The 27835-nt window shown below is 40.1% G+C and overlaps 4 protein-coding genes across 7 annotated transcripts; 3 read left to right on the top strand and 1 right to left on the bottom strand.

The window, feature by feature from the left end:
• The first annotated feature begins 12861 nt into the window (after window positions 1-12861).
• LOC125765309 (T-complex protein 1 subunit alpha) lies at window positions 12862-15534 on the top strand. The gene is made up of 2 exons (XM_049430303.1): window positions 12862-13105; window positions 13593-15534. Exons 1-2 carry the CDS (start codon window positions 13033-13035, stop codon window positions 15191-15193), a joined length of 1674 nt encoding a protein of 557 aa, XP_049286260.1. The 5' UTR covers window positions 12862-13032; the 3' UTR covers window positions 15194-15534.
• A 2513-nt stretch (window positions 15535-18047) lies between these two features.
• Window positions 18048-22780, top strand: LOC125765303 (girdin). 3 transcript variants are annotated; one of them, XR_007418539.1, is made up of 3 exons: window positions 18048-20519; window positions 21542-21820; window positions 22281-22412. XR_007418539.1 is itself a non-coding variant. In XM_049430278.1 (2 exons), exons 1-2 carry the CDS (start codon window positions 18714-18716, stop codon window positions 22462-22464), a joined length of 2013 nt encoding a protein of 670 aa, XP_049286235.1. In that variant the 5' UTR covers window positions 18048-18713; the 3' UTR covers window positions 22465-22780. The 3 variants fall into 3 exon arrangements, 2 of the variants coding, with proteins under 2 accessions (XP_049286235.1, XP_049286237.1); XM_049430278.1 differs by lacking the exon at window positions 21542-21820 and having other exon boundaries at window positions 22258-22780; XM_049430280.1 differs by lacking the exon at window positions 21542-21820 and having other exon boundaries at window positions 18050-20519; window positions 22281-22780.
• A 58-nt stretch (window positions 22781-22838) lies between these two features.
• Window positions 22839-24010, bottom strand: LOC125765337 (beta-lactamase-like protein 2 homolog). The gene is made up of 4 exons (XM_049430358.1): window positions 23874-24010; window positions 23639-23805; window positions 23266-23582; window positions 22839-23201 (listed from the first exon to the last, which is right to left on the bottom strand). The coding sequence occupies exons 1-4, from the start codon at window positions 23990-23992 to the stop codon at window positions 22929-22931; spliced, it is 876 nt and encodes a 291-aa protein (XP_049286315.1). The 5' UTR covers window positions 23993-24010; the 3' UTR covers window positions 22839-22928.
• Window positions 24011-24933: 923 nt separating this feature from the next.
• LOC125765317 (probable elongation factor 1-delta) lies at window positions 24934-27823 on the top strand. Of its 2 annotated transcripts, XM_049430328.1 has the most exons (5): window positions 24934-25112; window positions 25355-25469; window positions 25648-26211; window positions 26729-26809; window positions 26911-27823. In XM_049430328.1, the coding sequence occupies exons 2-5, from the start codon at window positions 25377-25379 to the stop codon at window positions 27538-27540; spliced, it is 1368 nt and encodes a 455-aa protein (XP_049286285.1). In that variant the 5' UTR covers window positions 24934-25112; window positions 25355-25376; the 3' UTR covers window positions 27541-27823. The 2 variants fall into 2 exon arrangements, with proteins under 2 accessions (XP_049286285.1, XP_049286287.1); XM_049430330.1 differs by lacking the exon at window positions 25648-26211 and having other exon boundaries at window positions 24942-25112.
• The last annotated feature ends 12 nt before the right edge of the window (window positions 27824-27835 follow it).

Below are 27835 nucleotides of genomic sequence, written 5' to 3'. Positions count from 1 at the left end.
AATTTTCGAGTGGAAAATTTTTTTGAATTTTTTTTCTGATTTTTTATTATTTTTTTAATTTAAAGCATTATTTGAGTGAAAAGAAACTTATTGCAACAAATTCGCAATAAAATTTATCACATTTAAAAATTTTGCTGTATTGCAGAAAAATGAGGAAGTTTTTACATTTTCTCAAACAGGGTAAGGAACTTGGTTCCTCGAATAACTTCTGGCACAGACATCTGAGGGCATGGCCGCCCAAGAAGAAAATGTAGCCATTGGTGCCATCTATCGACCACAGGTTAAAGATTGGCGATCCGTTGGATACCGACCGAGTTATAGGCAAAATTTGGTGCAAAAATGAGGAAAATTTTACATTTTCTCAAACAGGGTAAGGAACTTGGTTCCTCGAATAACTTCTAGCACAGACATCTGAGGGCTTGGCAGCCCAAGAAGAAAATGTAGCCATTGATGCCGTCTATCGACCACAGGTTAAAGATTGGCGATCCGTTGGATACCGACCGAGCGCTAAAACTTGGCGCAAAAATGAGCCTTAGGAAATTTTCTAAATTTTCTAATTTTGTAATTTTTTTATAATTTTTTATTCTTTTTTTCATTTAAAGCATTATTTGAGTGAAAACAAACTTTTTCCAACCAATTGGCATTAAAATAAATCAATTTCATTTTTTTTGCAAAATTTCTCAAAAAAAACGTAAGGGGTAAGCCTTATGAAATTTTCGAGTGGAAAATTTTTTTGAAATTTTTTTCTGATTTTTTATTATTTTTTTAATTGAAAGCATTATTTGAGTGAAAAGAAACTTATTGCAACAAATTCGCAATAAAATTTATCACATTTAAAAATTTTGCTGTATTGCAGAAAAATGAGCAAGTTTTTACATTTTCTCAAACAGGGTAAGGAACTTGGTTCCTCGAATAACTTCTGGCACAGACATCTGAGGGCATGGCCGCCCAAGAAGAAAATGTAGCCATTGATGCCGTCTAGCGACCACAGGTTAAAGATTGGCGATCCGTTGGATACCGACCGAGTTATAGGCAAAATTTGGTGCAAAAATGAGGAAAATTTTACATTTTCTCAAACAGGGTAAGGAACTTGGTTCCTCGAATAACTTCTGGCACAGACATCTGAGAGCTTGGCCGCCCAAGAAGAAAATGTAGCCATTGATGCCGTCTAGCGACCACAGGTTAAAGATTGGCGATCCGTTGGATACCGACCGAGTTATAGCTAAAACTTGGCGCAAAAATGAGCCTTAGGAAATTTTCTAATTTTGTAATTTTTTTATAAGTTTTTATTATTTTTTTTATTTAAAGCATTATTTGAGTGAAAACAAACTTTTTTCAACCAATTGGCATTAAAATAAATCAATTTCATTTTTTTTGCAAAATTTCTCAAAAAAAACGTAAGGGGTAAGCCTTATGAAATTTTCGAGTGGAAAATTTTTTTGAAATTTTTTTCTGATTTTTTATTATTTTTTTAATTTAAAGCATTATTTGAGTGAAAAGAAACTTATTGCAACAAATTCGCAATAAAATTTATCACATTTAAAAATTTTGCTGTATTGCAGAAAAATGAGGAAGTTTTTACATTTTCTCAAACAGGGTAAGGAACTTGGTTCCTCGAATAACTTCTAGCACAGACATCTGAGGGCTTGGCAGCCCAAGAAGAAAATGTAGCCATTGATGCCGTCTACCGACCACAGGTTAAAGATTGGCGATCCGTTGGATACCGACCGAGTTATAGCTAAAACTTGGCGCAAAAATGAGCCTTAGGAAATTTTCTAAATTTTCTAATTTTGTAATTTTTTTATAATTTTTTATTCTTTTTTTCATTTAAAGCATTATTTGAGTGAAAACAAACTTTTTCCAACCAATTGGCATTAAAATAAATCAATTTCATTTTTTTTGCAAAATATCTGAAAAAAACGTAAGGGGTAAGCCTTATAAAATTTTCGAGTGGAAAATTTTTTTGAAATTTTTTTCTGATTTTTTATTATTTTTTTAATTTAAAGCATTATTTGAGTGAAAAGAAACTTATTGCAACAAATTCGCAATAAAATTTATCACATTTAAAAATTTTGCTGTATTGCAGAAAAATGAGGAAGTTTTTACATTTTCTCAAACAGGGTAAGGAACTTGGTTCCTCGAATAACTTCTGGCACAGACATCTGAGGGCATGGCCGCCCAAGAAGAAAATGTAGCCATTGATGCCATCTATCGACCACAGGTTAAAGATTGGCGATCCGTTGGATACCGACCGAGTTATAGGCAAAATTTGGTGCAAAAATGAGGAAAATTTTACATTTTCTCAAACAGGGTAAGGAACTTGGTTCCTCGAATAACTTCTAGCACAGACATCTGAGGGCTTGGCAGCCCAAGAAGAAAATGTAGCCATTGATGCCGTCTATCGACCACAGGTTAAAGATTGGCGATCCGTTGGATACCGACCGAGTTATAGCTAAAACTTGGCGCAAAAATGAGCCTTAGGAAATTTTCTAAATTTTCTAATTTTGTAATTTTTTAATAATTTTTTATTCTTTTTTTCATTTAAAGCATTATTTGAGTGAAAACAAACTTTTTCCAACCAATTGGCATTAAAATAAATCAATTTCATTTTTTTTGCAAAATTTCTCAAAAAAAACGTAAGGGGTAAGCCTTATGAAATTTTCGAGTGGAAAATTTTTTTGAAATTTTTTTCTGATTTTTTATTATTTTTTTAATTTAAAGCATTATTTGAGTGAAAAGAAACTTATTGCAACAAATTCGCAATAAAATTTATCACATTTAAAAATTTTGCTGTATTGCAGAAAAATGAGCAAGTTTTTACATTTTCTCAAACAGGGTAAGGAACTTGGTTCCTCGAATAACTTCTGGCACAGACATCTGAGGGCATGGCCGCCCAAGAAGAAAATGCAGCCATTGGTGCCATCTATCGACCACAGGTTAAAGATTGGCGATCCGTTGGATACCGACCGAGTTATAGGCAAAATTTGGTGCAAAAATGAGGAAAATTTTACATTTTCTCAAACAGGGTAAGGAACTTGGTTCCTCGAATAACTTCTGGCACAGACATCTGAGAGCATGGCCGCCCAAGAAGAAAATGTAGCCATTGATGCCGTCTATCGACCACAGGTTAAAAATTGGCGATCCGTTGGATACCGACCGAGTTATAGCTAAAACTTGGCGCAAAAATAAGCCTTAGGAAATTTTCTAAATTTTCTAATTTTGTAATTTTTTTATAATTTTTTATTATTTTTTTTATTTAAAGCATTATTTGAGTGAAAACAAACTTTTTTCAACCAATTGGCATTAAAATAAATCAATTTCATTTTTTTTGCAAAATATCTCAAAAAAAACGTAAGGGGTAAGCCTTATGAAATTTTCGAGTGGAAAATTTGTTTGAAATTTTTTTCTGATTTTTTATTATTTTTTTAATTTAAAGCATTATTTGAGTGAAAAGAAACTTATTGCAACAAATTCGCAATAAAATTTATCACATTTAAAAATTTTGCTGTATTGCAGAAAAATGAGCAAGTTTTTACATTTTCTCAAACAGGGTAAGGAACTTGGTTCCTCGAAGAACTTCTGGCACAGACATCTGAGGGCATGGCCGCCCAAGAAGAAAATGTAGCCATTGGTGCCATCTATCGACCACAGGTTAAAGATTGGCGATCCGTTGGATACCGACCGAGTTATAGGCAAAATTTGGTGCAAAAATGAGGAAAATTTTACATTTTCTCAAACAGGGTAAGGAACTTGGTTCCTCCAATAACTTCTGGCACAGACATCTGAGGGCTTGGCCGCCCAAGAAGAAAATGTAGCCATTGATGCCGTCTATCGACCACAGGTTAAAGATTGGCGATCCGTTGGATACCGACCGAGTTATAGCTAAAACTTGACGCAAAAATAAGCCTTAGGAAATTTTCTAAATTTTCTAATTTTGTAATTTTTTTATAATTTTTTATTCTTTTTTTTATTTAAAGCATTATTTGAGTGAAAACAAACTTTTTCCAACCAATTGGCATTAAAATAAATCAATTTCATTTTTTTGCAAAATTTCTCAAAAAAAACGTAAGGGGTAAGCCTTATGAAATTTTCGAGTGGAAAATTTTTTTGAAATTTTTTTCTGATTTTTTATTATTTTTTTAATTTAAAGCATTATTTGAGTGAAAAGAAACTTATTACAACAAATTCGCAATAAAATTTATCACATTTAAAAATTTTGCTGTATTGCAGAAAAATGAGGAAGTTTTTACATTTTCTCAAACAGGGTAAGGAACTTGGTTCCTCGAATAACTTCTGGCACAGACATCTGAGGGCATGGCCGCCCAAGAAGAAAATGTAGCCATTGGTGCCATCTATCGACCACAGGTTAAAGATTGGCGATCCGTTGGATACCGACCGAGTTATAGGCAAAATTTGGTGCAAAAATGAGGAAAATTTTACATTTTCTCAAACAGGGTAAGGAACTTGGTTCCTCGAATAACTTCTGGCACAGACATCTGAGGGCTTGGCCGCCCAAGAAGAAAATGTAGCCATTGATGCCGTCTATCGACCACAGGTTAAAGATTGGCGATCCGTTGGATACCGACCGAGTTATAGCTAAAACTTGGCGCAAAAATGAGCCTTAGGAAATTTTCTAAATTTTCTAATTTTGTAATTTTTTTATAATTTTTTATTCTTTTTTTTATTTAAAGCATTATTTGAGTGAAAACAAACTTTTTCCAACCAATTGGCATTAAAATAAATCAATTTCATTTTTTTTGCAAAATTTCTCAAAAAAAACGTAAGGGGTAAGCCTTATGAAATTTTCGAGTGGAAAATTTTTTTGAAATTTTTTTCTGATTTTTTATTATTTTTTTAATTTAAAGCATTATTTGAGTGAAAAAAAAACTTATTGCAACAAATTCGCAATAAAATTTATCACATTTAAAAATTTTGCTGTATTGCAGAAAAATGAGGAAGTTTTTACATTTTCTCAAACAGGGTAAGGAACTTGGTTCCTCGAAAAACTTCTGGCACAGACATCTGAGGGCATGGCCGTCCAAGAAGAAAATGTAGCCATTGGTGCCATCTATCGACCACAGGTTAAAGATTGGCGATCCGTTGGATACCGACCGAGTTATAGGCAAAATTTGGTGCAAAAATGAGGAAAATTTTACATTTTCTCAAACAGGGTAAGGAACTTGGTTCCTCGAATAACTTCTGGCACAGACATCTGAGGGCATGGCCGCCCAAGAAGAAAATGTAGCCATTGGTGCCATCTATCGACCACAGGTTAAAGATTGGCGATCCGTTGGATACCGACCGAGTTATAGGCAAAATTTGGTGCAAAAATGAGGAAAATTTTACATTTTCTCAAACAGGGTAAGGAACTTGGTTCCTCGAATAACTTCTGGCACAGACATCTGAGGGCTTGGCCGCCCAAGAAGAAAATGTAGCCATTGATGCCGTCTATCGACCACAGGTTAAAGATTGGCGATCCGTTGGATACCGACCGAGTTATAGCTAAAACTTGGCGCAAAAATGAGCCTTAGGAAATTTTCTAAATTTTCTAATTTTGTAATTTTTTTATAACTTTTTATTCTTTTTTTTATTTAAAGCATTATTTGAGTGAAAACAAACTTTTTTCAACCAATTGGCATTAAAATAAATCAATTTCATTTTTTTTGCAAAATTTCTCAAAAAAAACGTAAGGGGTAAGCCTTATGAAATTTTCGAGTGGAAAATTTGTTTGAAATTTTTTTCTGATTTTTTATTATTTTTTTAATTTAAAGCATTATTTGAGTGAAAACAACCTTATTACAACAAATTCGCAATAAAATTTATCACATTTAAAAATTTTGCTGTATTGCAGAAAAATGAGCAAGTTTTTACATTTTCTCAAACAGGGTAAGGAACTTGGTTCCTCGAATAACTTCTGGCACAGACATCTGAGGGCATGGCCGCCCAAGAAGAAAATGTAGCCATTGGTGCCATCTATCGACCACAGGTTAAAGATTGGCGATCCGTTGGATACCGACCGAGTTATAGGCAAAATTTGGTGCAAAAATGAGGAAAATTTTACATTTTCTCAAACAGGGTAAGGAACTTGGTTCCTCGAATAACTTCTAGCACAGACATCTGAGGGCTTGGCAGCCCAAGAAGAAAATGTAGCCATTGATGCCGTCTATCGACCACAGGTTAAAGATTGGCGATCCGTTGGATACCGACCGAGTTATAGCTAAAACTTGGCGCAAAAATAAGCCTTAGGAAATTTTCTAAATTTTCTAATTTTGTAATTTTTTTATAATTTTTTATTCTTTTTTTTATTTAAAGCATTATTTGAGTGAAAACAAACTTTTTTCAACCAATTGGCATTAAAATAAATCAATTTCATTTTTTTTTGCAAAATATCTCAAAAAAAACGTAAGGGGTAAGCCTTATGAAATTTTCGAGTGGAAAATTTTTTTGAAATTTTTTTCTGATTTTTTATTATTTTTTTAATTTAAAGCATTATTTGAGTGAAAAGAAACTTATTGCAACAAATTCGCAATAAAATTTATCACATTTTAAAATTTTGCTGTATTGCAGAAAAATGAGGAAGTTTTTACATTTTCTCAAACAGGGTAAGGAACTTGGTTCCTCGAATAACTTCTGGCACAGACATCTGAGGGCATGGCCGAAGAAGAAAATGTAGCCATTGGTGCCATCTATCGACCACAGGTTAAAGATTGGCGATCCGTTGGATACCGACCGAGTTATAGGCAAAATTTGGTGCAAAAATGAGGAAAATTTTACATTTTCTCAAACAGGGTAAGGAACTTGGTTCCTCGAATAACTTCTGGCACAGACATCTGAGGGCTTGGCCGCCCAAGAAGAAAATGTAGCCATTGATGCCGTCTATCGACCACAGGTTAAAGATTGGCGATCCGTTGGATACCGACCGAGTTATAGCTAAAACTTGGCGCAAAAATGAGCCTTAGGAAATTTTCTAAATTTTCTAATTTTGTATTTTTTTAATAATTTTTTATTCTTTTTTTTATTTAAAGCATTATTTGAGTGAAAACAAACTTTTTTCAACCAATTGGCATTAAAATAAATCAATTTCATTTTTTTTGCAAAATTTCTCAAAAAAAACGTAAGGGGTAAGCCTTATGAAATTTTCGAGTGGAAAATTTTTTTGAAATTTTTTTCTGATTTTTTATTATTTTTTTAATTTAAAGCATTATTTGAGTGAAAAGAAACTTATTGCAACAAATTCGCAATAAAATTTATCACATTTAAAAATTTTGCTGTATTGCAGAAAAATGAGGAAGTTTTTACATTTTCTCAAACAGGGTAAGGAACATGGTTCCTCGAATAACTTCTGGCACAGACATCTGAGGGCATGACCGCCCAAGAAGAAAATGTAGCCATTGGTGCCATCTATCGACCACAGGTTAAAGATTGGCGATCCGTTGGATACCGACCGAGTTATAGGCAAAATTTGGTGCAAAAATGAGGAAAATTTTACATTTTCTCAAACAGGGTAAGGAACTTGGTTCCTCGAATAACTTCTGGCACAGACATCTGAGGGCTTGGCCGCCCAAGAAGAAAATGTAGCCATTGGTGCCATCTATCGACCACAGGTTAAAGATTGGCGATCCGTTGGATACCGACCGAGTTATAGGCAAAATTTGGTGCAAAAATGAGGAAAATTTTACATTTTCTCAAACAGGGTAAGGAACTTGGTTCCTCCAATAACTTCTGGCACAGACATCTGAGGGCTTGGCCGCCCAAGAAGAAAATGTAGCCATTGATGCCGTCTATCGACCACAGGTTAAAGATTGGCGATCCGTTGGATACCGACCGAGTTATAGCTAAAACTTGGCGCAAAAATGAGCCTTAGGAAATTTTCTAAATTTTCTAATTTTGTATTTTTTTAATAATTTTTTATTCTTTTTTTTATTTAAAGCATTATTTGAGTGAAAACAAACTTTTTTCAACCAATTGGCATTAAAATAAATCAATTTCATTTTTTTTGCAAAATTTCTCAAAAAAAACGTAAGGGGTAAGCCTTATGAAATTTTCGAGTGGAAAATTTTTTTGAAATTTTTTTCTGATTTTTTATTATTTTTTTAATTTAAAGCATTATTTGAGTGAAAAGAAACTTATTACAACAAATTCGCAATAAAATTTATCACATTTAAAAATTTTGCTGTATTGCAGAAAAATGAGGAAGTTTTTACATTTTCTCAAACAGGGTAAGGAACTTGGTTCCTCGAATAACTTCTGGCACAGACATCTGAGGGCATGGCCGCCCAAGAAGAAAATGTAGCCATTGATGCCATCTATCGACCACAGGTTAAAGATTGGCGATCCGTTGAATACCGACCGAGTTATAGGCAAAATTTGGTGCAAAAATGAGGAAAATTTTACATTTTCTCAAACAGGGTAAGGAACTTGGTTCCTCGAATAACTTCTGGCACAGACATCTGAGGGCTTGGCCGCCCAAGAAGAAAATGTAGCCATTGATGCCGTCTATCGACCACAGGTTAAAGATTGGCGATCCGTTGGATACCGACCGAGTTATAGCTAAAACTTGGCGCAAAAATGAGCCTTAGGAAATTTTCTAAATTTTCTAATTTTGTAATTTTTTTATAATTTTTTATTCTTTTTTTTATTTAAAGCATTATTTGAGTGAAAACAAACTTTTTCCAACCAATTGGCATTAAAATAAATCAATTTCATTTTTTTTGCAAAATTTCTCAAAAAAAAAACGTAAGGGGTAAGCCTTATGAAATTTTCGAGTGGAAAATTTTTTTGAAATTTTTTTCTGATTTTTTATTATTTTTTTAATTTAAAGCATTATTTGAGTGAAAAGAAACTTATTACAACAAATTCGCAATAAAATTTATCACATTTAAAAATTTTGCTGTATTGCAGAAAAATGAGGAAGTTTTTACATTTTCTCAAACAGGGTAAGGAACTTGGTTCCTCGAATAACTTCTGGCACAGACATCTGAGGGCTTGGCCGCCCAAGAAGAAAATGTAGCCATTGATGCCGTCTATCGACCACAGGTTAAAGATTGGCGATCCGTTGGATACCGACCGAGTTATAGCTAAAACTTGGCGCAAAAATGAGCCTTAGGAAATTTTCTAAATTTTCTAATTTTGTATTTTTTTAATAAAATCTTATTCTTTTTTTATTTAAAGCATTATTTGAGTGAAAACAAACTTTTTTCAACCAATTGGCATTAAAATAAATCAATTTCATTTTTTTTGCAAAATTTCTCAAAAAAAACGTAAGGGGTAAGCCTTATGAAATTTTCGAGTGGAAAATTTTTTTGAAATTTTTTTCTGATTTTTTATTATTTTTTTAATTTAAAGCATTATTTGAGTGAAAAGAAACTTATTACAACAAATTCGCAATAAAATTTATCACATTTAAAAATTTTGCTGTATTGCAGAAAAATGAGGAAGTTTTTACATTTTCTCAAACAGGGTAAGGAACTTGGTTCCTCGAATAACTTCTGGCACAGACATCTGAGGGCATGGCCGCCCAAGAAGAAAATGTAGCCATTGGTGCCATCTATCGACCACAGGTTAAAGATTGGCGATCCGTTGGATACCGACCAAGTTATAGGCAAAATTTGGTGCAAAAATGAGGAAAATTTTACATTTTCTCAAACAGGGTAAGGAACTTGGTTCCTCGAATAACTTCTGGCACAGACATCTGAGGGCTTGGCCGCCCAAGAAGAAAATGTAGCCGTTGATGCCGTCTATCGACCACAGGTTAAAAATTGGCGATCCGTTGGATACCGACCGAGTTATAGCTAAAACTTGGCGCAAAAATGAGCCTTAGGAAATTTTCTAAATTTTCTAATTTTGTAATTTTTTTATAATTTTTTAGTCTTTTTTTTATTTAAAGCATTATTTGAGTGAAAACAAACTTTTTCCAACCAATTGGCATTAAAATAAATCAATTTCATTTTTTTTGCAAAATTTCTCAAAAAAAACGTAAGGGGTAAGCCTTATGAAATTTTCGAGTGGAAAATTTTTTTGAAATTTTTTTCTGATTTTTTATTATTTTTTTAATTTAAAGCATTATTTGAGTGAAAAGAAACTTATTACAACAAATTCGCAATAAAATTTATCACATTTAAAAATTTTGCTGTATTGCAGAAAAATGAGGAAGTTTTTACATTTTCTCAAACAGGGTAAGGAACTTGGTTCCTCGAATAACTTCTGGCACAGACATCTGAGGGCTTGGCCGCCCAAGAAGAAAATGTAGCCATTGATGCCGTCTATCGACCACAGGTTAAAGATTGGCGATCCGTTGGATACCGACCGAGTTATAGCTAAAACTTGGCGCAAAAATGAGCCTTAGGAAATTTTCTAAATTTTCTAATTTTGTAATTTTTTTATAATTTTTTATTCTTTTTTTTATTTAAAGCATTATTTGAGTGAAAACAAACTTTTTTCAACCAATTGGCATTAAAATAAATCAATTTCATTTTTTTTGCAAAATTTCTCAAAAAAAACGTAAGGGGTAAGCCTTATGAAATTTTCGAGTGGAAAATTTTTTTGAAATTTTTTTCTGATTTTTTATTATTTTTTAAATTTAAAGCATTATTTGAGTGAAAAGAAACTTATTGCAACAAATTCGCAATAAAATTTATCACATTTAAAAATTTTGCTGTATTGCAGAAAAATGAGGAAGTTTTTACATTTTCTCAAACAGGGTAAGGAACTTGGTTCCTCGAATAACTTCTGGCACAGACATCTGAGGGCATGACCGCCCAAGAAGAAAATGTAGCCATTGGTGCCATCTATCGACCACAGGTTAAAGATTGGCGATCCGTTGGATACCGACCGAGTTATAGGCAAAATTTGGTGCAAAAATGAGGAAAATTTTACATTTTCTCAAACAGGGTAAGGAACTTGGTTCCTCCAATAACTTCTGGCACAGACATCTGAGGGCATGGCCGCCCAAGAAGAAAATGTAGCCATTGGTGCCATCTATCGACCACAGGTTAAAGATTGGCGATCCGTTGGATACCGACCGAGTTATAGGCAAAATTTGGTGCAAAAATGAGGAAAATTTTACATTTTCTCAAACAGGGTAAGGAACTTGGTTCCTCGAATAACTTCTGGCACAGACATCTGAGGGCTTGGCCGCCCAAGAAGAAAATGTAGCCATTGATGCCGTCTATCGACCACTGGTTAAAGATTCGTTGGATACCGACCGAGTTATAGCTAAAACTTGGCGCAAAAATGAGCCTTAGGAAATTTTCTAAATTTTCTAATTTTGTAATTTTTTAATAATTTTTTATTCTTTTTTTATTTATAGCATTATTTGAGTGAAAACAAACTTTTTTCAACCAATTGGCATTAAAATAAATCAATTTCATTTTTTTTGCAAAATTTCTCAAAAAAACGTAAGGGGTAAGCCTTATGAAATTTTCGAGTGGAAAATTTTTTTGAAATTTTTTTCTGATTTTTTATTATTTTTTTAATTTAAAGCATTATTTGAGTGAAAAGAAACTTATTACAACAAATTCGCAATAAAATTTATCACATTTAAAAATTTTGCTGTATTGCAGAAAAATGAGGAAGTTCTTACATTTTCTCAAACAGGGTAAGGAACTTGGTTCCTCCAATAACTTCTGGCACAGACATCTGAGGGCATGGCCGCCCAAGAAGAAAATGTAGCCATTGATGCCGTCTATCGACCACAGGTTAAAGATTGGCGATCCGTTGGATACCGACCGAGTTATAGCTAAAACTTGGCGCAAAAATGAGCCTTAGGAAATTTTCTAAATTTTCTAATTTTGTAATTTTTTTATAACTTTTTATTTTTTTTTTTATTTAAAGCATTATTTGAGTGAAAACAAACTTTTTTCAACCAATTGGCATTAAAATAAATCAATTTCATTTTTTTTGCAAAATTTCTCAAAAAAACGTAAGGGGTAAGCCTTATGAAATTTTCGAGCGGAAATTTTTTTTGAAATTTTTTTCTGATTTTTTATTATTTTTTTAATTGAAAGCATTATTTGAGTGAAAAGAAACTTATTGCAACAAATTCGCAATAAAATTTATCACATTTAAAAATTTTGCTGTATTGCAGAAAAATGAGGAAGTTTTTACATTTTCTCAAACAGGGTAAAGAACTTGGTTCCTCGAATAACTTCTGGCACAGACATCTGAGGGCATGGCCGCCCAAGAAGAAAATGTAGCCATTGGTGCCATCTATCGACCACAGGTTAAAGATTGGCGATCCGTTGGATACCGACCGAGTTATAGGCAAAATTTGGTGCAAAAATGAGAAAATTTTACATTTTCTCAAACAGGGTAAGGAACTTGGTTCCTCCAATAACTTCTGGCACAGACATCTGAGGGCATGGCCGCCCAAGAAGAAAATGTAGCCATTGATGCCGTCTATCGACCACAGGTTAAAGATTGGCGATCCGTTGGATACCGACCGAGTTATAGCTAAAACTTGGCGCAAAAATGAGCCTTAGGAAATTTTCTAAATTTTCTAATTTTGTAATTTTTTTATAATTTTTTATTCTGTTTTTTATTTAAAGCATTATATGAGTGAAAAGAAACTTTTTTCAACCAATTCACATTAAAATAAATCAAAATATGAATTTTGCTAAATTTGCGCTGCCACCTGCCTTACAAAAAACTAGGTGCAAAAAAGTTGGTACAATCTGATTAAGTTGGTTAAGTGGTTCCCATGTGCAAAAATAATCAAATAAACTAGACTAATATTGCTTATTCTGTTTTGTATTTTGAGCTTTAAAATTTTAACAATATTTGTAAATTACGTACAGTAAATTGTTACGTTTACAGTGCGTAGTTCGAGTTCTTCCAGTTTCTCGAAGAAAAGGCAAGCTGTACGAAATGTCACAATTGACAAACGGTTTGATGTGCAGCCGTCAAGTTGTGCTCCTAAAAAGAGTGTGCTGCAGAAAACGCTTTTCCGAATAAGCCGTGTGTGTTTTGCGTGAAAGTAACGGAAACAATTTCCTTCGGAATTCGGAACATTAAGCCTTTACAAATTGACCAACAATGTCCACGGTAGCAAGCGCACTGTCCCTGGCCGGTAACCGGTCGTCCGGAGCTCCCGTCCGCACACAAAATGGTATGTGGAATCTTGATTCTTCCAGGCTGCCCATTGTGGCCCCCCGTAAGACCGTGGGTGTTCCGCATCACATGCTACATTTTTCGATAATTTAATGAAAATGTGAATGAAAATGCATTGGAACTTAATGCCATAAAAGCAGGTATGCGATAAACTGCATTGTAGCAAAAGAAAGCAAGGTTTCTTTTATTTGCATTAACTTAAATGTTTAATGCCGGTTTCAGAGTTTTGTGACTATTTGCATTGAGGAACTGGAAAGTAGTCTGAAATAATTGCTTGTTTAAGTTTCAAATTTATCTTTTATGAGAAAACACCATACAGCCTATAAATTACATTTTTGGTTAATTTTTTTCTGTGTTTTCATTGGTGCTGCGGTTTCGCATAACATGAGTCATTCGTGTTTGTGAGGTTATGTTGTACAACAACAGTTCTGTCTTTGGTATGTTTTACTAAAATGTTGGTTTATTCTTTTCTCCTTTTTATGCAGTGATGGCCGCAAGCTCAATTGCAAACATAGTGAAATCTTCACTCGGACCGGTCGGTCTGGACAAGATGCTGGTCGACGATATTGGCGATGTGACGGTCACCAATGATGGAGCAACGATTTTGAAACTGCTTGAAGTGGAACACCCAGCTGCCAAAGTGTTGTGCGAGCTGGCCCAGCTGCAGGACGAGGAGGTGGGTGATGGAACCACCTCGGTCGTCATTATTGCAGCCGAGCTGCTGAAAAATGCGGACGAGCTGGTGAAACAGAAGATCCATCCAACCTCCATCATTGCCGGTTACCGTTTGGCGTGCAAGGAGGCCTGCAAATACATTTCCGAGCATTTGACTGCACCGGTCGACGATCTGGGACGCGAAACGTTGGTCAATGTGGCGAAAACATCGATGAGCTCAAAGATCATCGGTGCCGATGCGGACTTTTTCGCTACAATGGTAGTCGATGCAGCACAAGCAGTGAAGATTCTCGATCCGAAGGGCAATGCCGCGTACCCGATCAAGGCAGTCAATGTCCTGAAGGCGCACGGTAAATCGGCACGCGAAAGTATTCTGGTGCAGGGTTACGCTCTGAACTGTACGATCGCTTCGCAACAGATGCCCAAGAAGATCGTCAATGCGAAGATCGCATGTTTGGACTTTTCGCTGCAAAAAACAAAGATGAAGTTGGGCGTACAGGTGCTGATCACGGACCCGGAAAAGCTGGAAGGCATCCGTGCTCGCGAGCTGGACATCACGAAGGAGAAGATCGAAAAGATTTTGGCCACGGGCGTTAATGTGGTGCTGTGCAGTGGTGGTATTGACGATCTCTGCCTGAAGTATTTCGTCGAGTCCGGCGCAATGGCTGTGCGGCGTGTGAAGAAGGCGGATTTGAAGCGCATCGCCAAAGCAACCGGTGCTGCCTATCTCACCTCGCTCACCAACATGGAGGGAGAGGAAAGCTTTGAGGCAAGCTACGTCGGTGAAGCGGCGGAAGTCGTGCAAGAGTTCATCTGTGACGATGAGCTGATACTGATCCGTGGCCCGAAAGCACGTACCGCGGCGTCCATCATTCTCCGTGGCCCGAACGATTTCTACTGCGATGAGATGGAACGTTCCATTCACGATGCACTGTGCGTGGCGAAACGTGTGCTGGAAGGCAAAAAGGTTGTTGCAGGCGGTGGATGCGTTGAGGCGGCCCTATCAATTTATCTGGAAAACTTTGCTACCTCGCTGAGCTCCCGGGAGCAGTTGGCTATCGCCGAGTTTGCCAAATCGCTGCTGGTCATACCGAAAACGTTGGCCGTAAATGCGGCCAAGGATGCGACGGATTTGGTTGCGAAGCTGCGTGCGTACCACAACTCCAGCCAGACCGTCGTCGATCATGCGCAGCTGAAGTGGTACGGGCTGGATCTGATCGAAGGTGTGGTGAAGGACAACAAGAAGGCGGGTGTGCTTGAACCGGCCATGTCCAAAATCAAATCACTCAAATTTGCAACGGAAGCAGCGATCACGATTCTGCGAATTGACGACATGATCACACTGAACCCGGAGGATAAGGGAGGCAAGAACTACGGTGATGCATGTGCGGCTGGAGAGCTTGATGGATAGATGGGTTGAGCAAACGATTAGCCGAAGGCATGCCTTTTTTTCGATCGATCAACATACGTCTCGCCTTCATGCAACATTGCTACGTACGTTTAAGCTTTTACTCTATCATCCTGCCGTTTCATCGCGAGCGAAGCAAAATTATTGCACCTTTGATGGTTTTTTTGTTTTTCGTTCGATTGTCTCGCTAACACCTATCATTTCACCATTATTCACACTGATCGCACCACACCCGGCAACAAGCGAACTCATTTTACACTTACATACCTTTAATGAGTTTCACATGTGTGCATTTTTCTTTCCTTGTGAAACAGTACCGAAATAAAACAGTAACTTAAAACCTACGAGCTTCACGTTGATCGATACTGAGAAAGCGGACTATTTCGAGTGATTGTTTAGAGTAGCGAAGGTTTGCTGGAAATTGAATGAAATGGTTAACCACACGACGAGTTTGATTTAGAGTCTCCGGTAATGAGCAATTTGTTGAAAGATAGAAAGTCTTTTGAGGACATAATAATGGTCAATGGCATTACAATATCAAAAGGGTCTCGGGTCGTTTCTCTAAAAATCTATATAATTAATTACATCAATTAGATATGAAGCGAAAATAATATTCTTGTAGCTTTAAAAAGAGAAAAACAAAAATCTTTCCCACCACAAACATTTACTTCTGCAATATTGTTTATTCGCGTTTACATTGATCTGCAGGTATTTCTAGGGGCTTTCGAATTAGGGTAACATAAACTACATCAGAAGTGTTGAGTAACCTTCAGCGGATGCGACCTTCGATTACGCTTAGGTTAATCTCGGTTTCACGGTTTTTGGTTAAAAAATTATTTCGCGATACAGAGCTACATTGAATACTTTCCTTAATGGCCTTTCTTTTTAAAACAAATCGATCGTAAGGTGAATAATTTTCATCATCATTACTACGATCCACACGGGATTAAGATGAAACATAATTGTACCGATATTATTTTACTATTACTCACGTCCTTTTGGATAAATGCTTGCTCAAAAAAAAAAAAAAGACGAAATACAATCTGCACGCAGTTGAAGTTGTTTATAACCGTACAGACGACCGCATCGGTCCACCTACAATCGATGTTATTTTTACCTACTGCACCACTGCCCTATTTAACGAATCCGCCCGCTCTAGCGGAGACATGCCCTTTGAACGACCACTAAAACTGTCTCGATCCCGTGTACAGTGCAGCAGGATGAGCGCTATCGTGTAGGATTTGTTTTCTTTGGAATGGGGGAAAATCTGCTCAAGATTCTTGACCCGGAAACGACATAACTCTGTGATCAATAGGGTTGAAGCAAACGATGATGAGCGTAGGATATAACGGCCATTTGGCCATTTCAACGAGTACAGCATGATCATTACCCCCCAAAAGCTGATGATCGATTGTTTACAAGCATTTGCTGGTGGATTAGTGAGGGACATCCTGCATGATGGATGGCCAGTGGAGATGTTGCATTCCAGTAGCGTGGAATAGTGTATTCATCATGGCTAGAGTAAGCGTGTTACAGCGTGAGGATACCATTTTACGGTCTGTTTAATATTATTCTCCAGTACGATCATACCATTCGAATTTGAAATCAGAAATGGCGAAATAAAACGTTACCTCCATTGCAGGGCAGCAAAGCACGTGATAGCAGTAGCGCCAAACGCGTTCATAAACGCGACTCTCGCATATGCTTTTAAACCTTCTTTTCCTGTTAATGAAACTCTACTAGTCGAATGCGACGAAAACGACCCGTCGAACGTGAGAAGCTATCGACGACAGGAGGGTATGTAGAAATCCCGTACGGTTTGCTCCGGATTTCACGTTTTGTTTCTCTTACGACACGACCACGTCCAACAGGAGCGAATCATCCAAAAAACCCCAGAAGGTGGATGGTGCGTTTCCTATAAATAACTGTGCGCCAGCGATACTCAAACGGTGGGTTTTTGGTTGTGCACTACAATACACCTAGTCGGGATAACTGAGCGGAACGCGTTCGTGGTATTGTCACGGTAAAGTCGTAGACTCCCAGAGTCGGAACATCGGATTCCTGAGGCATCGTTAGAAAATGCATTGATACCGAGTGGTGGTGCAATTCGTTACCAACCAAAAAGGCTTGGCGATCGCACCGCATCTACAGGTTGTTCCCGCGATCACCCGGTCCGAATGCAACGAAGAATGAAGGGAATAAAATAAGCAATTCATTGCCATTCGGATGCAGCTAAATGCATTTCGTTGAAAGGTTTCACATCATCATACTACTGGAAATGGGTTGAATGCAGTTCGAATGATAAAACCGCTAACAGGTTAATGTCGGAGTTCGTTCCAACCACAGCGACAGGATTAACAAGGAAGCGTACCATTATTGTAGTTATCGGATGATCTTCATTGATCCTCACCGGACGTTTGCGTACGGTGAGCAAAGCGCAATCGGCCCGCGTACGATGGCTCCGGCCCAAGCCGGGAAGATGAATGCCGTCCCGGAAAAGGTGTGTGTGTACCCGGTGCCGTGAAACAACCGGCAAATTGTCGAACTGCCACCAAGTCAACAGCCAGTGATGTCGGCCAGTGGCAAAAATAGATTTTCATTTCGGGGAGCAAATTTATTGAGCATTCTCGCCGCGTACATTTCTCAATCGGCTGGTATGGTTCTGGGGGCTTTGAAGGAGGGGAAATGGCTCTCGGCAGTGTTTTTACTCCCTTTCCTTGTACTACCACACCCGCATTCTGCACCCCTTTTGGAAAGCGATCGCTTAGGTGCGAAATGGTACGCTGTGGTACGCATGTGGCAGATACGCAGGCGCGTACGATCGTGCGGTTTGTAATGCTGGCGACCGACGGGTTGGCGAGATTCGACGAGATCGGATCAGTTGGCGGATGTTTGTCGGTTTAGTTGGACGTTCCTAAGCAACGTAGCGAACGTGTCCCGTGGTGCTTGTGAATTGAGGTTAAAGGTGAAAAATCATCCGGTTTTTCTTTGCGCTGGAGTAACGAACGATCACACCAGAACAAGTTCAAATCTGGTTGAAATCGTATGCGATCAAAGTGCAAAGTACACCAAAAGGAGGATCATTCATAACGAGCAGAAAAAAAATCCGATCCTCTCATTCGCATGTCTCGAACGTAACCGAAGTGAACCGTACACAGCAGGAAGGAATTTTCGGTCTCGAGGATTCTCGCCAATCTCGTTGCGTGGCAGCGTGGTGAGTGGTCGCAAAGGAATTTCGCTACGCCACGCCGCTGCTACCTCAGCAAACGGTGGACCGGGACGGAACGGTTTCGAGCGTGGTATAATTAATCGTAGCATTTTGAAACTCTTGAGTGCTGCGTTAATTCTAGTGCTTTCGTGTCGCATCGGTGTCCGGCCGCGAACCACGAGTGCGCGACGCCGCGAACAACAAGTGTGTGCGTGTGCGTGTGTGTGTGTGTAGGCGTTGAAAGCGGTCTGAACCGAAACGCCGGTTACGCGTATCCGCGTTAAGTTTTGCAGTTCCGAATCAAAGGCAGCCAAAATGTCGGACCTGGACGATATGAGTAACTTCGATGCGTGGTTGGAGAAGGATTTCCTAAGCAAAATCAATCGGCTCGAAACGGAGGTGGAAGATTTAAAGGATAAGAAAAGCAATCTCGATAAGGATCTGAAGAAGAAAACGATCGAGTGTGATATACTGCGCGCGAAGGTTGGAAAACTCGAACAGGTCCCGTCGAACAATGCGGCCTCAAATGAAAAGATTGAAAACCTTGAAAAGGAGCTCAAGCGCAAGACGATGGAGCTGGACATACTGCGTTCGAAGCTGTCACAGGCCGAAACAAATCCGCAAGTCTCGCAGGACTTAACGGAGCGCGTGAAGCAGCTCGAAAAGGAGCTGAAGAAGCGCATCATTGAGAACGGTATACTGCGAGGCAAGCTGACCGAGGTCGAAAGTGAACCACAGACACCGGAAGCGCAGGAGAAGATCGATGAGTTGGTGCGTGGTCTACAGCGTACCGAGAGTGTGGTGCTGCGCGAGAAGGTTAAGGAGCTGGAAGGCGATTCGGAAGCGTCCGAACGGAACGGTGAGCTGGAGCGCGAGCTCAAGAAGAAGAACATCGAGAGTGATATACTGCGTTCGAAGTTGAAGCAGTTTGAAAACACACCCTCCAACGCACAGGAAGCGAACGAACGGATGCGCGATCTGGAGAAGCAGGTCAGGAAGTATCAGATCGAGGCGGACATACTGCGCGCGAAGGTGAGCCAGCTCGAGAGTGATGCAGCGACGCGCGAAGACGAAGAATCGACCGAGCGCATCGAGGAGTTGGAGAAGGGCCTGAAGAAAAGCACCACCGAGGGTAACATGTTGCGGGCGAAGATGCAAATGTTTGAGAAGGAATCGACCGCAACGCAGGACTCGAACAGTGAGCAGATCGAGGAGCTACGCAAGGGGCTGAAGAAAAGCACCACCGAGAGCCAGATACTGCGATCGAAGCTGACCGAGCTGGAGAGCAAACAGGTGCACAGTGGCGCTAGCAGCTACAAGATCGAAACGCTCGAGCAGGAGCTGAAGAAAAAGAACATTGAGAATGATATCCTGCGATCGAAGGTGGAGCAGCTGGAGCGCGTACCGTTGGCGGACAGTCCGGCGAACGACAAGATCGAGGAGCTGCAGAAGGAGATCCGCAATCTTAAGATCCAGAACGATATACTGAAATCGAAGCTAAACCAGGCGGAGGATGAACCGACGACCACGCAGGAATCGACCGATCGCATCAGTGAGCTGGAGAACGAGCTAAAGAAGCGTACGATCGAGAGCGATATACTGCGCGCGAAGGTAACGCAGCTGGAGTGCGAACTGTCGCCGACCAAGAACTCGAACGAACGGATAGAGGATCTGGAAAGTGAGCTGAAGAAGAAGATGCTCGAGAACGACATCCTGAAGTCGAAGGTGAGCCAGCTCGAGGGTGAGTTGATTGCGCACTCGGGCAGCAGCAAGGCGGACCCGAACGAGATCAAGAAGCTGAAGGAAAAGCACGAGGAGGTCATGAACAAGGCGAAGGAGCTACTGTTCGAGCGCACGAAGACGGTCAAGACGCAGGACATGCAGATAAAGGCGCTGCAGAACCAGATCGAAAACATCAAGGAGGTGGTGGCGGTAACGAAGGACATGCTGAACATCCGGAACATGGAGCACGAACAGTTGCAGACGCGGTTCGAAAACATCGACAGCAAGATGAAGGCGGAACGGGAACGGCAGACACTGCTCGAGAAGAAGCTGGCCGTCTCGCAAAAGATGTACAACGATCTGCGGGACGAGTACACGACACAGCTCGAACTGTTCAAGGTTAGTTCGGTCTGCCGGATAGCAGGCGATACATTTACCGTCGCTGTAGGAGGTAGATGCTTTTACGGGGGATGGCCGCGTAACACCTGCATATCTGTGCTCTGCTGCACTGCTGTTTTTTTTTCTTTCTCTTTTCTTTGGCGGGTTTCCCATACTTCCCTTCACGCCACGCAATGCACTCTATTACCGTTAGTATCGATACTACTACCACTACTACCACTACTACTACTACTAGCACTACCATTTCTACCTACTGATCGCAACAGTAACCACTTACTGACGCGTGCGCCTTGCGCCATTAATATGGGGAAATTCCTTCAGATGCAATGTTAGAGTGTGTCACAAAAATATATGCACCATATTGCGATCCAATTCGCGGTCATTCTGGCAGTTTGCCGAAATCTGCGTCAGCTTTATTTTGAACTAACGAACCATATTTTCTTATATTCGTATGTTGGATTTGCTGCAGAGAAGAAAAGAATCATTGGTAAAGTTGTTTGTACATTCATCTTAAGAAACTTTGTGTCAAAATATTTGTTACAATAATCTGTAAAATTTCCAAAAGGATTTAGCTATTTTACAACCAACTATCCGGTACATGATTCCCACCAAAAATTGTATAAAATGTGCCATTAATATCATATGTATGTTCCATTGCTCTAAAGCGCCTGTTTAAGTTTAACATTCCTTTACTAAGATTTAAAAAAAACTATTCTGGAACACGTGACTAAATGCGCTAAACACGTGGTAGAGACCACCAACCATGATGGGTGATGGAGAAGCAACATTTGTCCCACTTTTTGGTATTCAAAAATATAAATTGCTTACACAATTCTACCTGTAACACGTAACACCCGTCCTGCCCGTTCTAGTGCTGGTGGATGAACCTGCGAAAACACTGATCAAGCGACAGTACAGCAACAAAACAAGATCGGAAACCGCTTCTAGGATCATCGTGGGCGTTTCGTTTCCGTTGTGTGCACTCAATGTAATATCTTTCTATCTTTTTCTCACACTTTCAGAAAACGGCGGATCGAGCTGGGATTGATTTTCCATGCTTGAAAAAAACTGCACATACAAAGAAATGATTCACAGCCAAAAAAAAATATATAAGACCCTCAAAATTGTGTCAACGGAGTTGTCTCGCTATCTCTCTGTCTCACTACTACTGTGCTACTACTAAATCATTCTTATGCACCACTATTCGCTTAAGTTCTTAATATTGGGTTTCTTGTACATTTTACGAAATAATAACAACAACAACAACAACACTCCATATACGAAAAAAAAAGAAGAGTGAGGTAATGTGCTGTTCATAAAATGCGCCTTCTTCATAAGTTCCGCATCCGGTTCACTGCAAAACCCACCATCATCATAATTATCCTTCTCCATGTGCCGTTGTGTTCTGTGTTCAAACACATTCACACACACATCAACCATGATCACTCTCGATACCCACATGATCCTTAAAACCGTGGTAAAGATCACAAACCGTTTTACACAAACGATACAGAAAAGACATTGATTTAAGAATTTTCTTCTTAAAAACCCCAAAAACAGTATTTTGTCCTTTGGTTGTACAAATTGTAATGTAAATGTGCGCGTCTTTTGTATGTGTGTGTGTGTGTGACGTGTATTTGTGTTTGCTTTTACGTTTGCCCCACGTTTCATTATCCTTTTCGTACCATTGATTCACGGTTTTCTAATGTCCATCTTCTGAACAAACTTTCATTCAAAGGATTCTTCTTCGTCAAATTGCAGGAAATCCAGAAAACCTACGCCGAAAAGATCGAACTCATCAAGGAGGAAATCGAATCCGTCCGGAATGGGGCCAAAAATTGAATCGTCCTACCGGCAGGATCAGCAGCAACTGCCGACGGTTACGGTGGAAGATCATCTTCGGAGTGAGCTGGAAGGGCGATCCTGCTGCTGCACTGTGCAATAACAACACCGCAACGACTATCGTTTCTTTCCATATTCTGCCGTTCTGCGTTAGAGAACAACCGCTTCCATTACTGTGAAGACGTTTTGCGATTTGTAGCAAACGTTTTTCAAAGCCCAATCGGTCCACTCCTCCGCCCTGCTGAGCGTGGTGTTTAGACCTTTTGCTCCAGATATAATCCTTTTTGTTCCCTCACGCCTCCCTACTGATATGCTGTATTTACTGCAGAGTTGTACTTTGCACGGTAACCCCAACGTTAGGCAAGAGTTAAGTTAACGTACTATATTACGAAAATGGAAATAAAGAGAAAAAAAAACTACATTTATACCTTCAACAACCAAAAACACGCATGCAAGCACGCTATAAAAAGGATGAAATTGTTAACATATGCTAACGAAAAAATCCGCTACCGCAGCTAGTTTATTGCCCACACAACCATCGTACTATGGCAAACGATACAGGAAAGCTCACAGGGAAGCGGGCTGGACATACTTCCAGCTGTTACCTCCCTCACTGTTAACGCATTCGAGCAATTTACCCTCAACGGTTAGCTTTTTCAGGTGATGATTCACATTGTATGCTGCAGCAGCCCAAAGCTGTTCGGGCGTTTCCTTGTAAACCGTGCGGACAATATCCATCTCGTTGTACTGGTTGTTCGGGTTCTCCTCGAACACGGCAAAGATTTGTTTCTCGCGATGATTCCGATGATGAATGTATTCCGTTACTCGTTCTGTTGGGTCCTACGAAGAAAAACGTATATCACACTTATTCTCTAGCATATGATTTAACATATTGGTAACTTACATCGATGATATTACCATGCCCCGGATAGATAACCGTAGGTTTGGCATTCAAAATCGTTTCTAAACTTTTCATGTACAGATACAGATCTTCGAAAACGGTTGTACCTTCCCCGAGGATACAATCGGCACTGAACAGTGCGTTATCTTCCTGCAACACCAGCACCACATGATCCGTCGTGTGTCCTGGCGTATAGATTACCTTCAGCGTTGCTCCTTCGGTTGCGAATATTTGTCCATCTTTTAGTTCCTTCAGTGTAGCGTTACGTACTTCCGGTTCTGGAGCGTCCGTTCGGGGAAATTTCCACACGTTGCATGTATCTACAATATTAAAAGCGTTAGCGGTGCGGTCAGAAAGGAATCTTCATCTGCAGTACCTTTATTGTCGATTACTTCCAGTATGTCATCCACTCCACCGACGTGATCATGGTGCCAGTGTGAAATAATTATATCGTTAATGAGCACCCTTTCATCGATCAACACTTTCCGCAAATGGCCAATGTACTCTTTAACGTTCGCATCTCCCGTGTCTAAAAGTATTCGTCTGCAAAAGCCAATTTTTGGTGAGATAAGAGAATGACACACAGCATACGACATGTGCAGCGCAATTACCTTCTGCCACTACCGATGAGATACGTGTTCGTACCTTGCAGCGTCATCGGGCTGGGATTACAGCCCAGAATTCGAATCAACCGTGAAGATATTCTAGTCACCGCTGGTATGGTCGCCATGATAAAGGTACGATAATCTGGTCGTAAACTAGCTACTAAGCTGAATGCTTGACGATTAAAATAACCTTTTTCTACTCTTTATCATCGGCGTCTCCGGTTCAAGCCCTCCCTCGCCGGGCGGTCTTGTAATGAAGATTTCCGATGCGAACCCGTCGGAATCACACTCGGGTTCACTTTCGCTATTTTCCTGTTCACGTTCGTCTTCTTTCACTTCTGGCCCTTCTGGCGTTTGGTTTGCGGCTTCCGATTCTGGGACAGGCAGAAGATGGATGGGAAAACCTATCGGGATAGACTCTAGCTCAATCGGGGGCACCTTTACACCTTGCTCTTGGTACAGTTTGATAACAGCGCTATATATTTCGTCGGCCGCTTTATCGGCCACTGTCAACAGCGAGAAAAGTGTCTCTGTTTGTGTTACCAAACTGTCACAGTCGGTCGTACAATCGCGCAATTCGTTTCTCGCGGTCGTTATCGCTTTCCGCACCGGATACTGTTTCGATTCGTCCTTTTCGACGTAACCAATCGCGAATGTGGTGCACTGTTTGCGCAGAGTTTTTATCTTCGTATCGATTTGTAACGCTTGGTCTTTTAATGCGTTAAACATGATTATATTCACCGACCTAGCGTCCTCCCGCACTGTTTATCGTCAGCTTTTCGAAAAACCAAACAGCTGTTTGGATTCAAGTTTTGACAACAGACACGTGCAGTGCTGCCAGGATCGGGTTTTTGCATTGTTAACATAAATTTAACTGATTTGATATCCTTATTATCCTTTCAAATGACTGATGATAGCTATTTGATGCACTTGAGAACTTAATTGAATTATTCTACAGCAAAGGTAAACGATTTTAAGAGATTAACAGCAAAAGTAGTGAAAAATCACAACAAATGGCACGGATAATCGGGAATCTTTTCCTCTTCGAACAGCTGTCACCGTGACAGACGTCCCCGCGGTACTGTCAGCAAAAATAACGCGTGTCGAAATCCAAAAAAATCGAGCTCCGGCACTCGCCTTCGGTGTGGAACTTATTGATTTTTCCCTTTTTGCGCTTCGCACTATAGTCGTTGCAGCGATTCTTGTTCTATTGTGAATAAGATTTTCTTCGTCGCTCCGTACAAGGTAAGTAATCTACTCTATTGAACTGCATTCTGCAATAAAATTGCATTGTGCAATTGCGTGTGGGAGGCGAATGTGTGGTTAGAAAGCGGTAAGCCGCAAGAAAATCAGGCACGTTGCCATCACGATGACCAACGAGAAGGTCAGAAATGCCACCGAGAAGGGGAATTGTTTCTACGCCGACAAGCTGCTTGTGAGGCAGCATGGAAGTATCCATTGTTAATTGTGGGCTTCTTTTCCTACAGAGACTATTAATAAAGGCGCAAAATGGCTGCTGCAGCAATGGCACACGAGAAACTGTGGCAGGAGAAATCCACGATGAACGCAGCTGAAAAGACGTACTACGAGTACATGGCGAAGGTAGGTAAACCTGAACGGACGAGTGTGCAATTTCTGCTGCTGTGATAACGTTGCTAGTGCTGAAGAGATACGTACCCGATAATACTCGGTAACAAACGTGGCCGTTACGAGGCGACCTTTTTTTTCTTGTTTCTTGTTCAATATTTCACACTAACCCTCACCCCAAATTGTATGCAAGCTTTCCGTTGCGGGGAAGATGGAGTCGCACGATGGAGTGGCGGCCGGACCGAAAATAGAACAGCCAAAAAAAGGAAACGCTGCCGCTTCTCAACAATCAGCGTCACAGCAGCAGCAACAGCAGCAGCAGCAAGGGCAGTCAAGAAAGATGGATGCCGCATCAGTCGAATCTTCGCCACCACCATCGGCTGGTGATGCACCGAAAACGAAGAAGGACAAAAAGAAGCGAAACAAGGGCAAGAAAGATAGTACCCCGACTGATACCGAGTCTTCCGAAAAGTCGGTTAACAGTGGTAACACGGCTACGGCTTTGGTAGATGATGTACCCGAGCCTAAACCACAGCCTCCGGTCGTTGAACAAGCCGAGGTGCATAAGGAACCGGCAAAGAAAAAATCGAAGAAATCGAAGAAATCCAAGGGACAGGAAGATGCCTCGACCGTACAGGATAATGATAACAAGTATCAAGAGAACGTTGCCGTGCAGCAGCAGAATGCCAAAAATCTGAAGGAGAAGGAAAATTTGGCGCACAAGCTATGCGATAACATAACGGAGGAACTGAACAAGGTGGTTCTGGCGTGTGTGGACGTTGTTTTGTTTTCTTCTATCGGCCATACTAAGCCCTGCCGAGTTTTTGTGCTGGTTGCGTTATTGGCTCTTTCTGTGGCTGGCCAGTTGAGCTTTGGTTCTAGTTATGCTTGTTTCCGTTCCGGATTTTCTGTTCTTTTTCTTTGGTCTTGTAGTACAATCTTACTTTTTTGTAAATATTATATTTCCTGGCGTGGTTCATAATCCTTCGAGTTGAATATAAACAACGGATGGATTTTAATGTTCCGGTCTTGTGTGTGTGTAATTAATTCATACGGCTAGTTAAAATGGAACATTAAAGCTTCATTTTTGGAATCTCATTCCATCCCGTTCGCTGACCAATCGTGGTGGAAAGTTTTGAGTTTTTTTTAGTAAATAGCTAGCACTGAAATGGTTTGTTTTTCAGCACCGTTGTTTAATTTTCACGCTTGGTTCTTTTTCGCGAATTCCTCTGAAGCTTCATTGTACTCATAAGGATTTTCTTATTGTCTTCCAGATCAACTCCGTTCCATCTCAGTGCACTTTGGCTTCGGAAATATCGAAAGCCAGGCAACACATCAAAAATTCGCTCGAGCGGGTAAGTTTTGTTCCGAGTGTACGGTCGTTGGTGGATTTACCTTTCATTCGGTAATAAAATCTTTCATTTTTCTTACTCTTCCCCCCACCGTGTTGGTTCAGATGGATGGTATTGCCGCATTGGCAGCTAGCCCCGGAGCCGAGTTGCTGGATCGTTTGTCCTCGGTGGAGAAGGAAAACGAAAAGCTGCGCTCGATTATCGACGGACTGAACAATCTTGTCATTGATTTGCACGAGCGTGTCCGATCGCTTGAATCAGGCAGCGGCAAACCGGCGGCTGCTGGTAAACCAGCTGCTGCGCCCAAGACTGCCGCCCCTGCCAAGAAGGTCGAAGCAGAAGACGATGACGATGATGTCGATTTGTTTGGATCGGAGGACGAGGACGAGGATAAGGCAGCAGCCGAGCTGCGCGAAAAGCGTCTGGCCGAATACGCGGCGAAAAAGTCGAAGAAACCGGCACTGATTGCGAAATCGAACGTGATCCTCGATATTAAGCCGTGGGATGATGAGACCGACATGAAGGTGATGGAGCAGGAGGTGCGAAAAATCAACGCCGATGGATTGTTGCTCGGTGCGGCCAAGCTCGTACCGTTGGCGTACGGCATTCACAAGCTGCAGATGTCGTGCGTGATTGAGGATGATAAGATTTCCGTCGACTGGCTGCAGGAAGAGATCGAGAAGATTGAGGATTACGTGCAGAGCGTGGACATCGCTGCGTTCAATAAGATTTAATGTGGGACTTTTGACTGGCAGTAACATCCCGCACAGCAACATGGCAGATCATCCCGTAAAATATTTTTAATCGATTTTACTACATAATAACTCAAGACAGACGGCCACACACACGTAGATGGGGAAGAAGAACGGCAGAGAATTGAAGAACGCTGGTCGCCATCTTTCTATCCTAGTGACGGTTGCTTCTTTCAAATTGAAAGCACATTAAATGGAATATTATATCTTATTACATCTGTGTACATCCGGGTTGATCAAGTAAACACAACATTTTCCACATCTATGTAGTCGCATT

This window comes from Anopheles funestus, chromosome 2RL (genome assembly GCF_943734845.2).
Source record: "Anopheles funestus chromosome 2RL, idAnoFuneDA-416_04, whole genome shotgun sequence".
In the NCBI taxonomy this organism is placed as follows: domain Eukaryota; kingdom Metazoa; phylum Arthropoda; class Insecta; order Diptera; family Culicidae; genus Anopheles; species Anopheles funestus.
This window is presented reverse-complemented; position numbering and strand designations above follow the sequence as displayed.

Coding starts and splice junctions, on each gene's coding strand:
- LOC125765309 (XM_049430303.1), top strand. CDS start 13,033: ATGTCCACGGTAGCAAGCGCACTGTCCCTGGCCGGTAACCGGTCGTCC. Junction 13,106..13,592: donor TCCCGTCCGCACACAAAATG/GTATGTGGAATC, acceptor CTTTTTATGCAG/TGATGGCCGCAAGCTCAATT.
- LOC125765303 (XM_049430278.1), top strand. CDS start 18,714: ATGTCGGACCTGGACGATATGAGTAACTTCGATGCGTGGTTGGAGAAG. Junction 20,520..22,257: donor CACAGCTCGAACTGTTCAAG/GTTAGTTCGGTC, acceptor TTTCATTCAAAG/GATTCTTCTTCGTCAAATTG.
- LOC125765337 (XM_049430358.1), bottom strand. CDS start 23,992: ATGGCGACCATACCAGCGGTGACTAGAATATCTTCACGGTTGATTCGA. Junction 23,806..23,873: donor CTCATCGGTAGTGGCAGAAG/GTAATTGCGCTG, acceptor TGGCTTTTGCAG/ACGAATACTTTTAGACACGG. Junction 23,583..23,638: donor GGAAGTAATCGACAATAAAG/GTACTGCAGATG, acceptor TTAATATTGTAG/ATACATGCAACGTGTGGAAA.
- LOC125765317 (XM_049430328.1), top strand. CDS start 25,377: ATGGCTGCTGCAGCAATGGCACACGAGAAACTGTGGCAGGAGAAATCC. Junction 26,212..26,728: donor TAACGGAGGAACTGAACAAG/GTGGTTCTGGCG, acceptor ATTGTCTTCCAG/ATCAACTCCGTTCCATCTCA. Junction 26,810..26,910: donor TCAAAAATTCGCTCGAGCGG/GTAAGTTTTGTT, acceptor GTGTTGGTTCAG/ATGGATGGTATTGCCGCATT.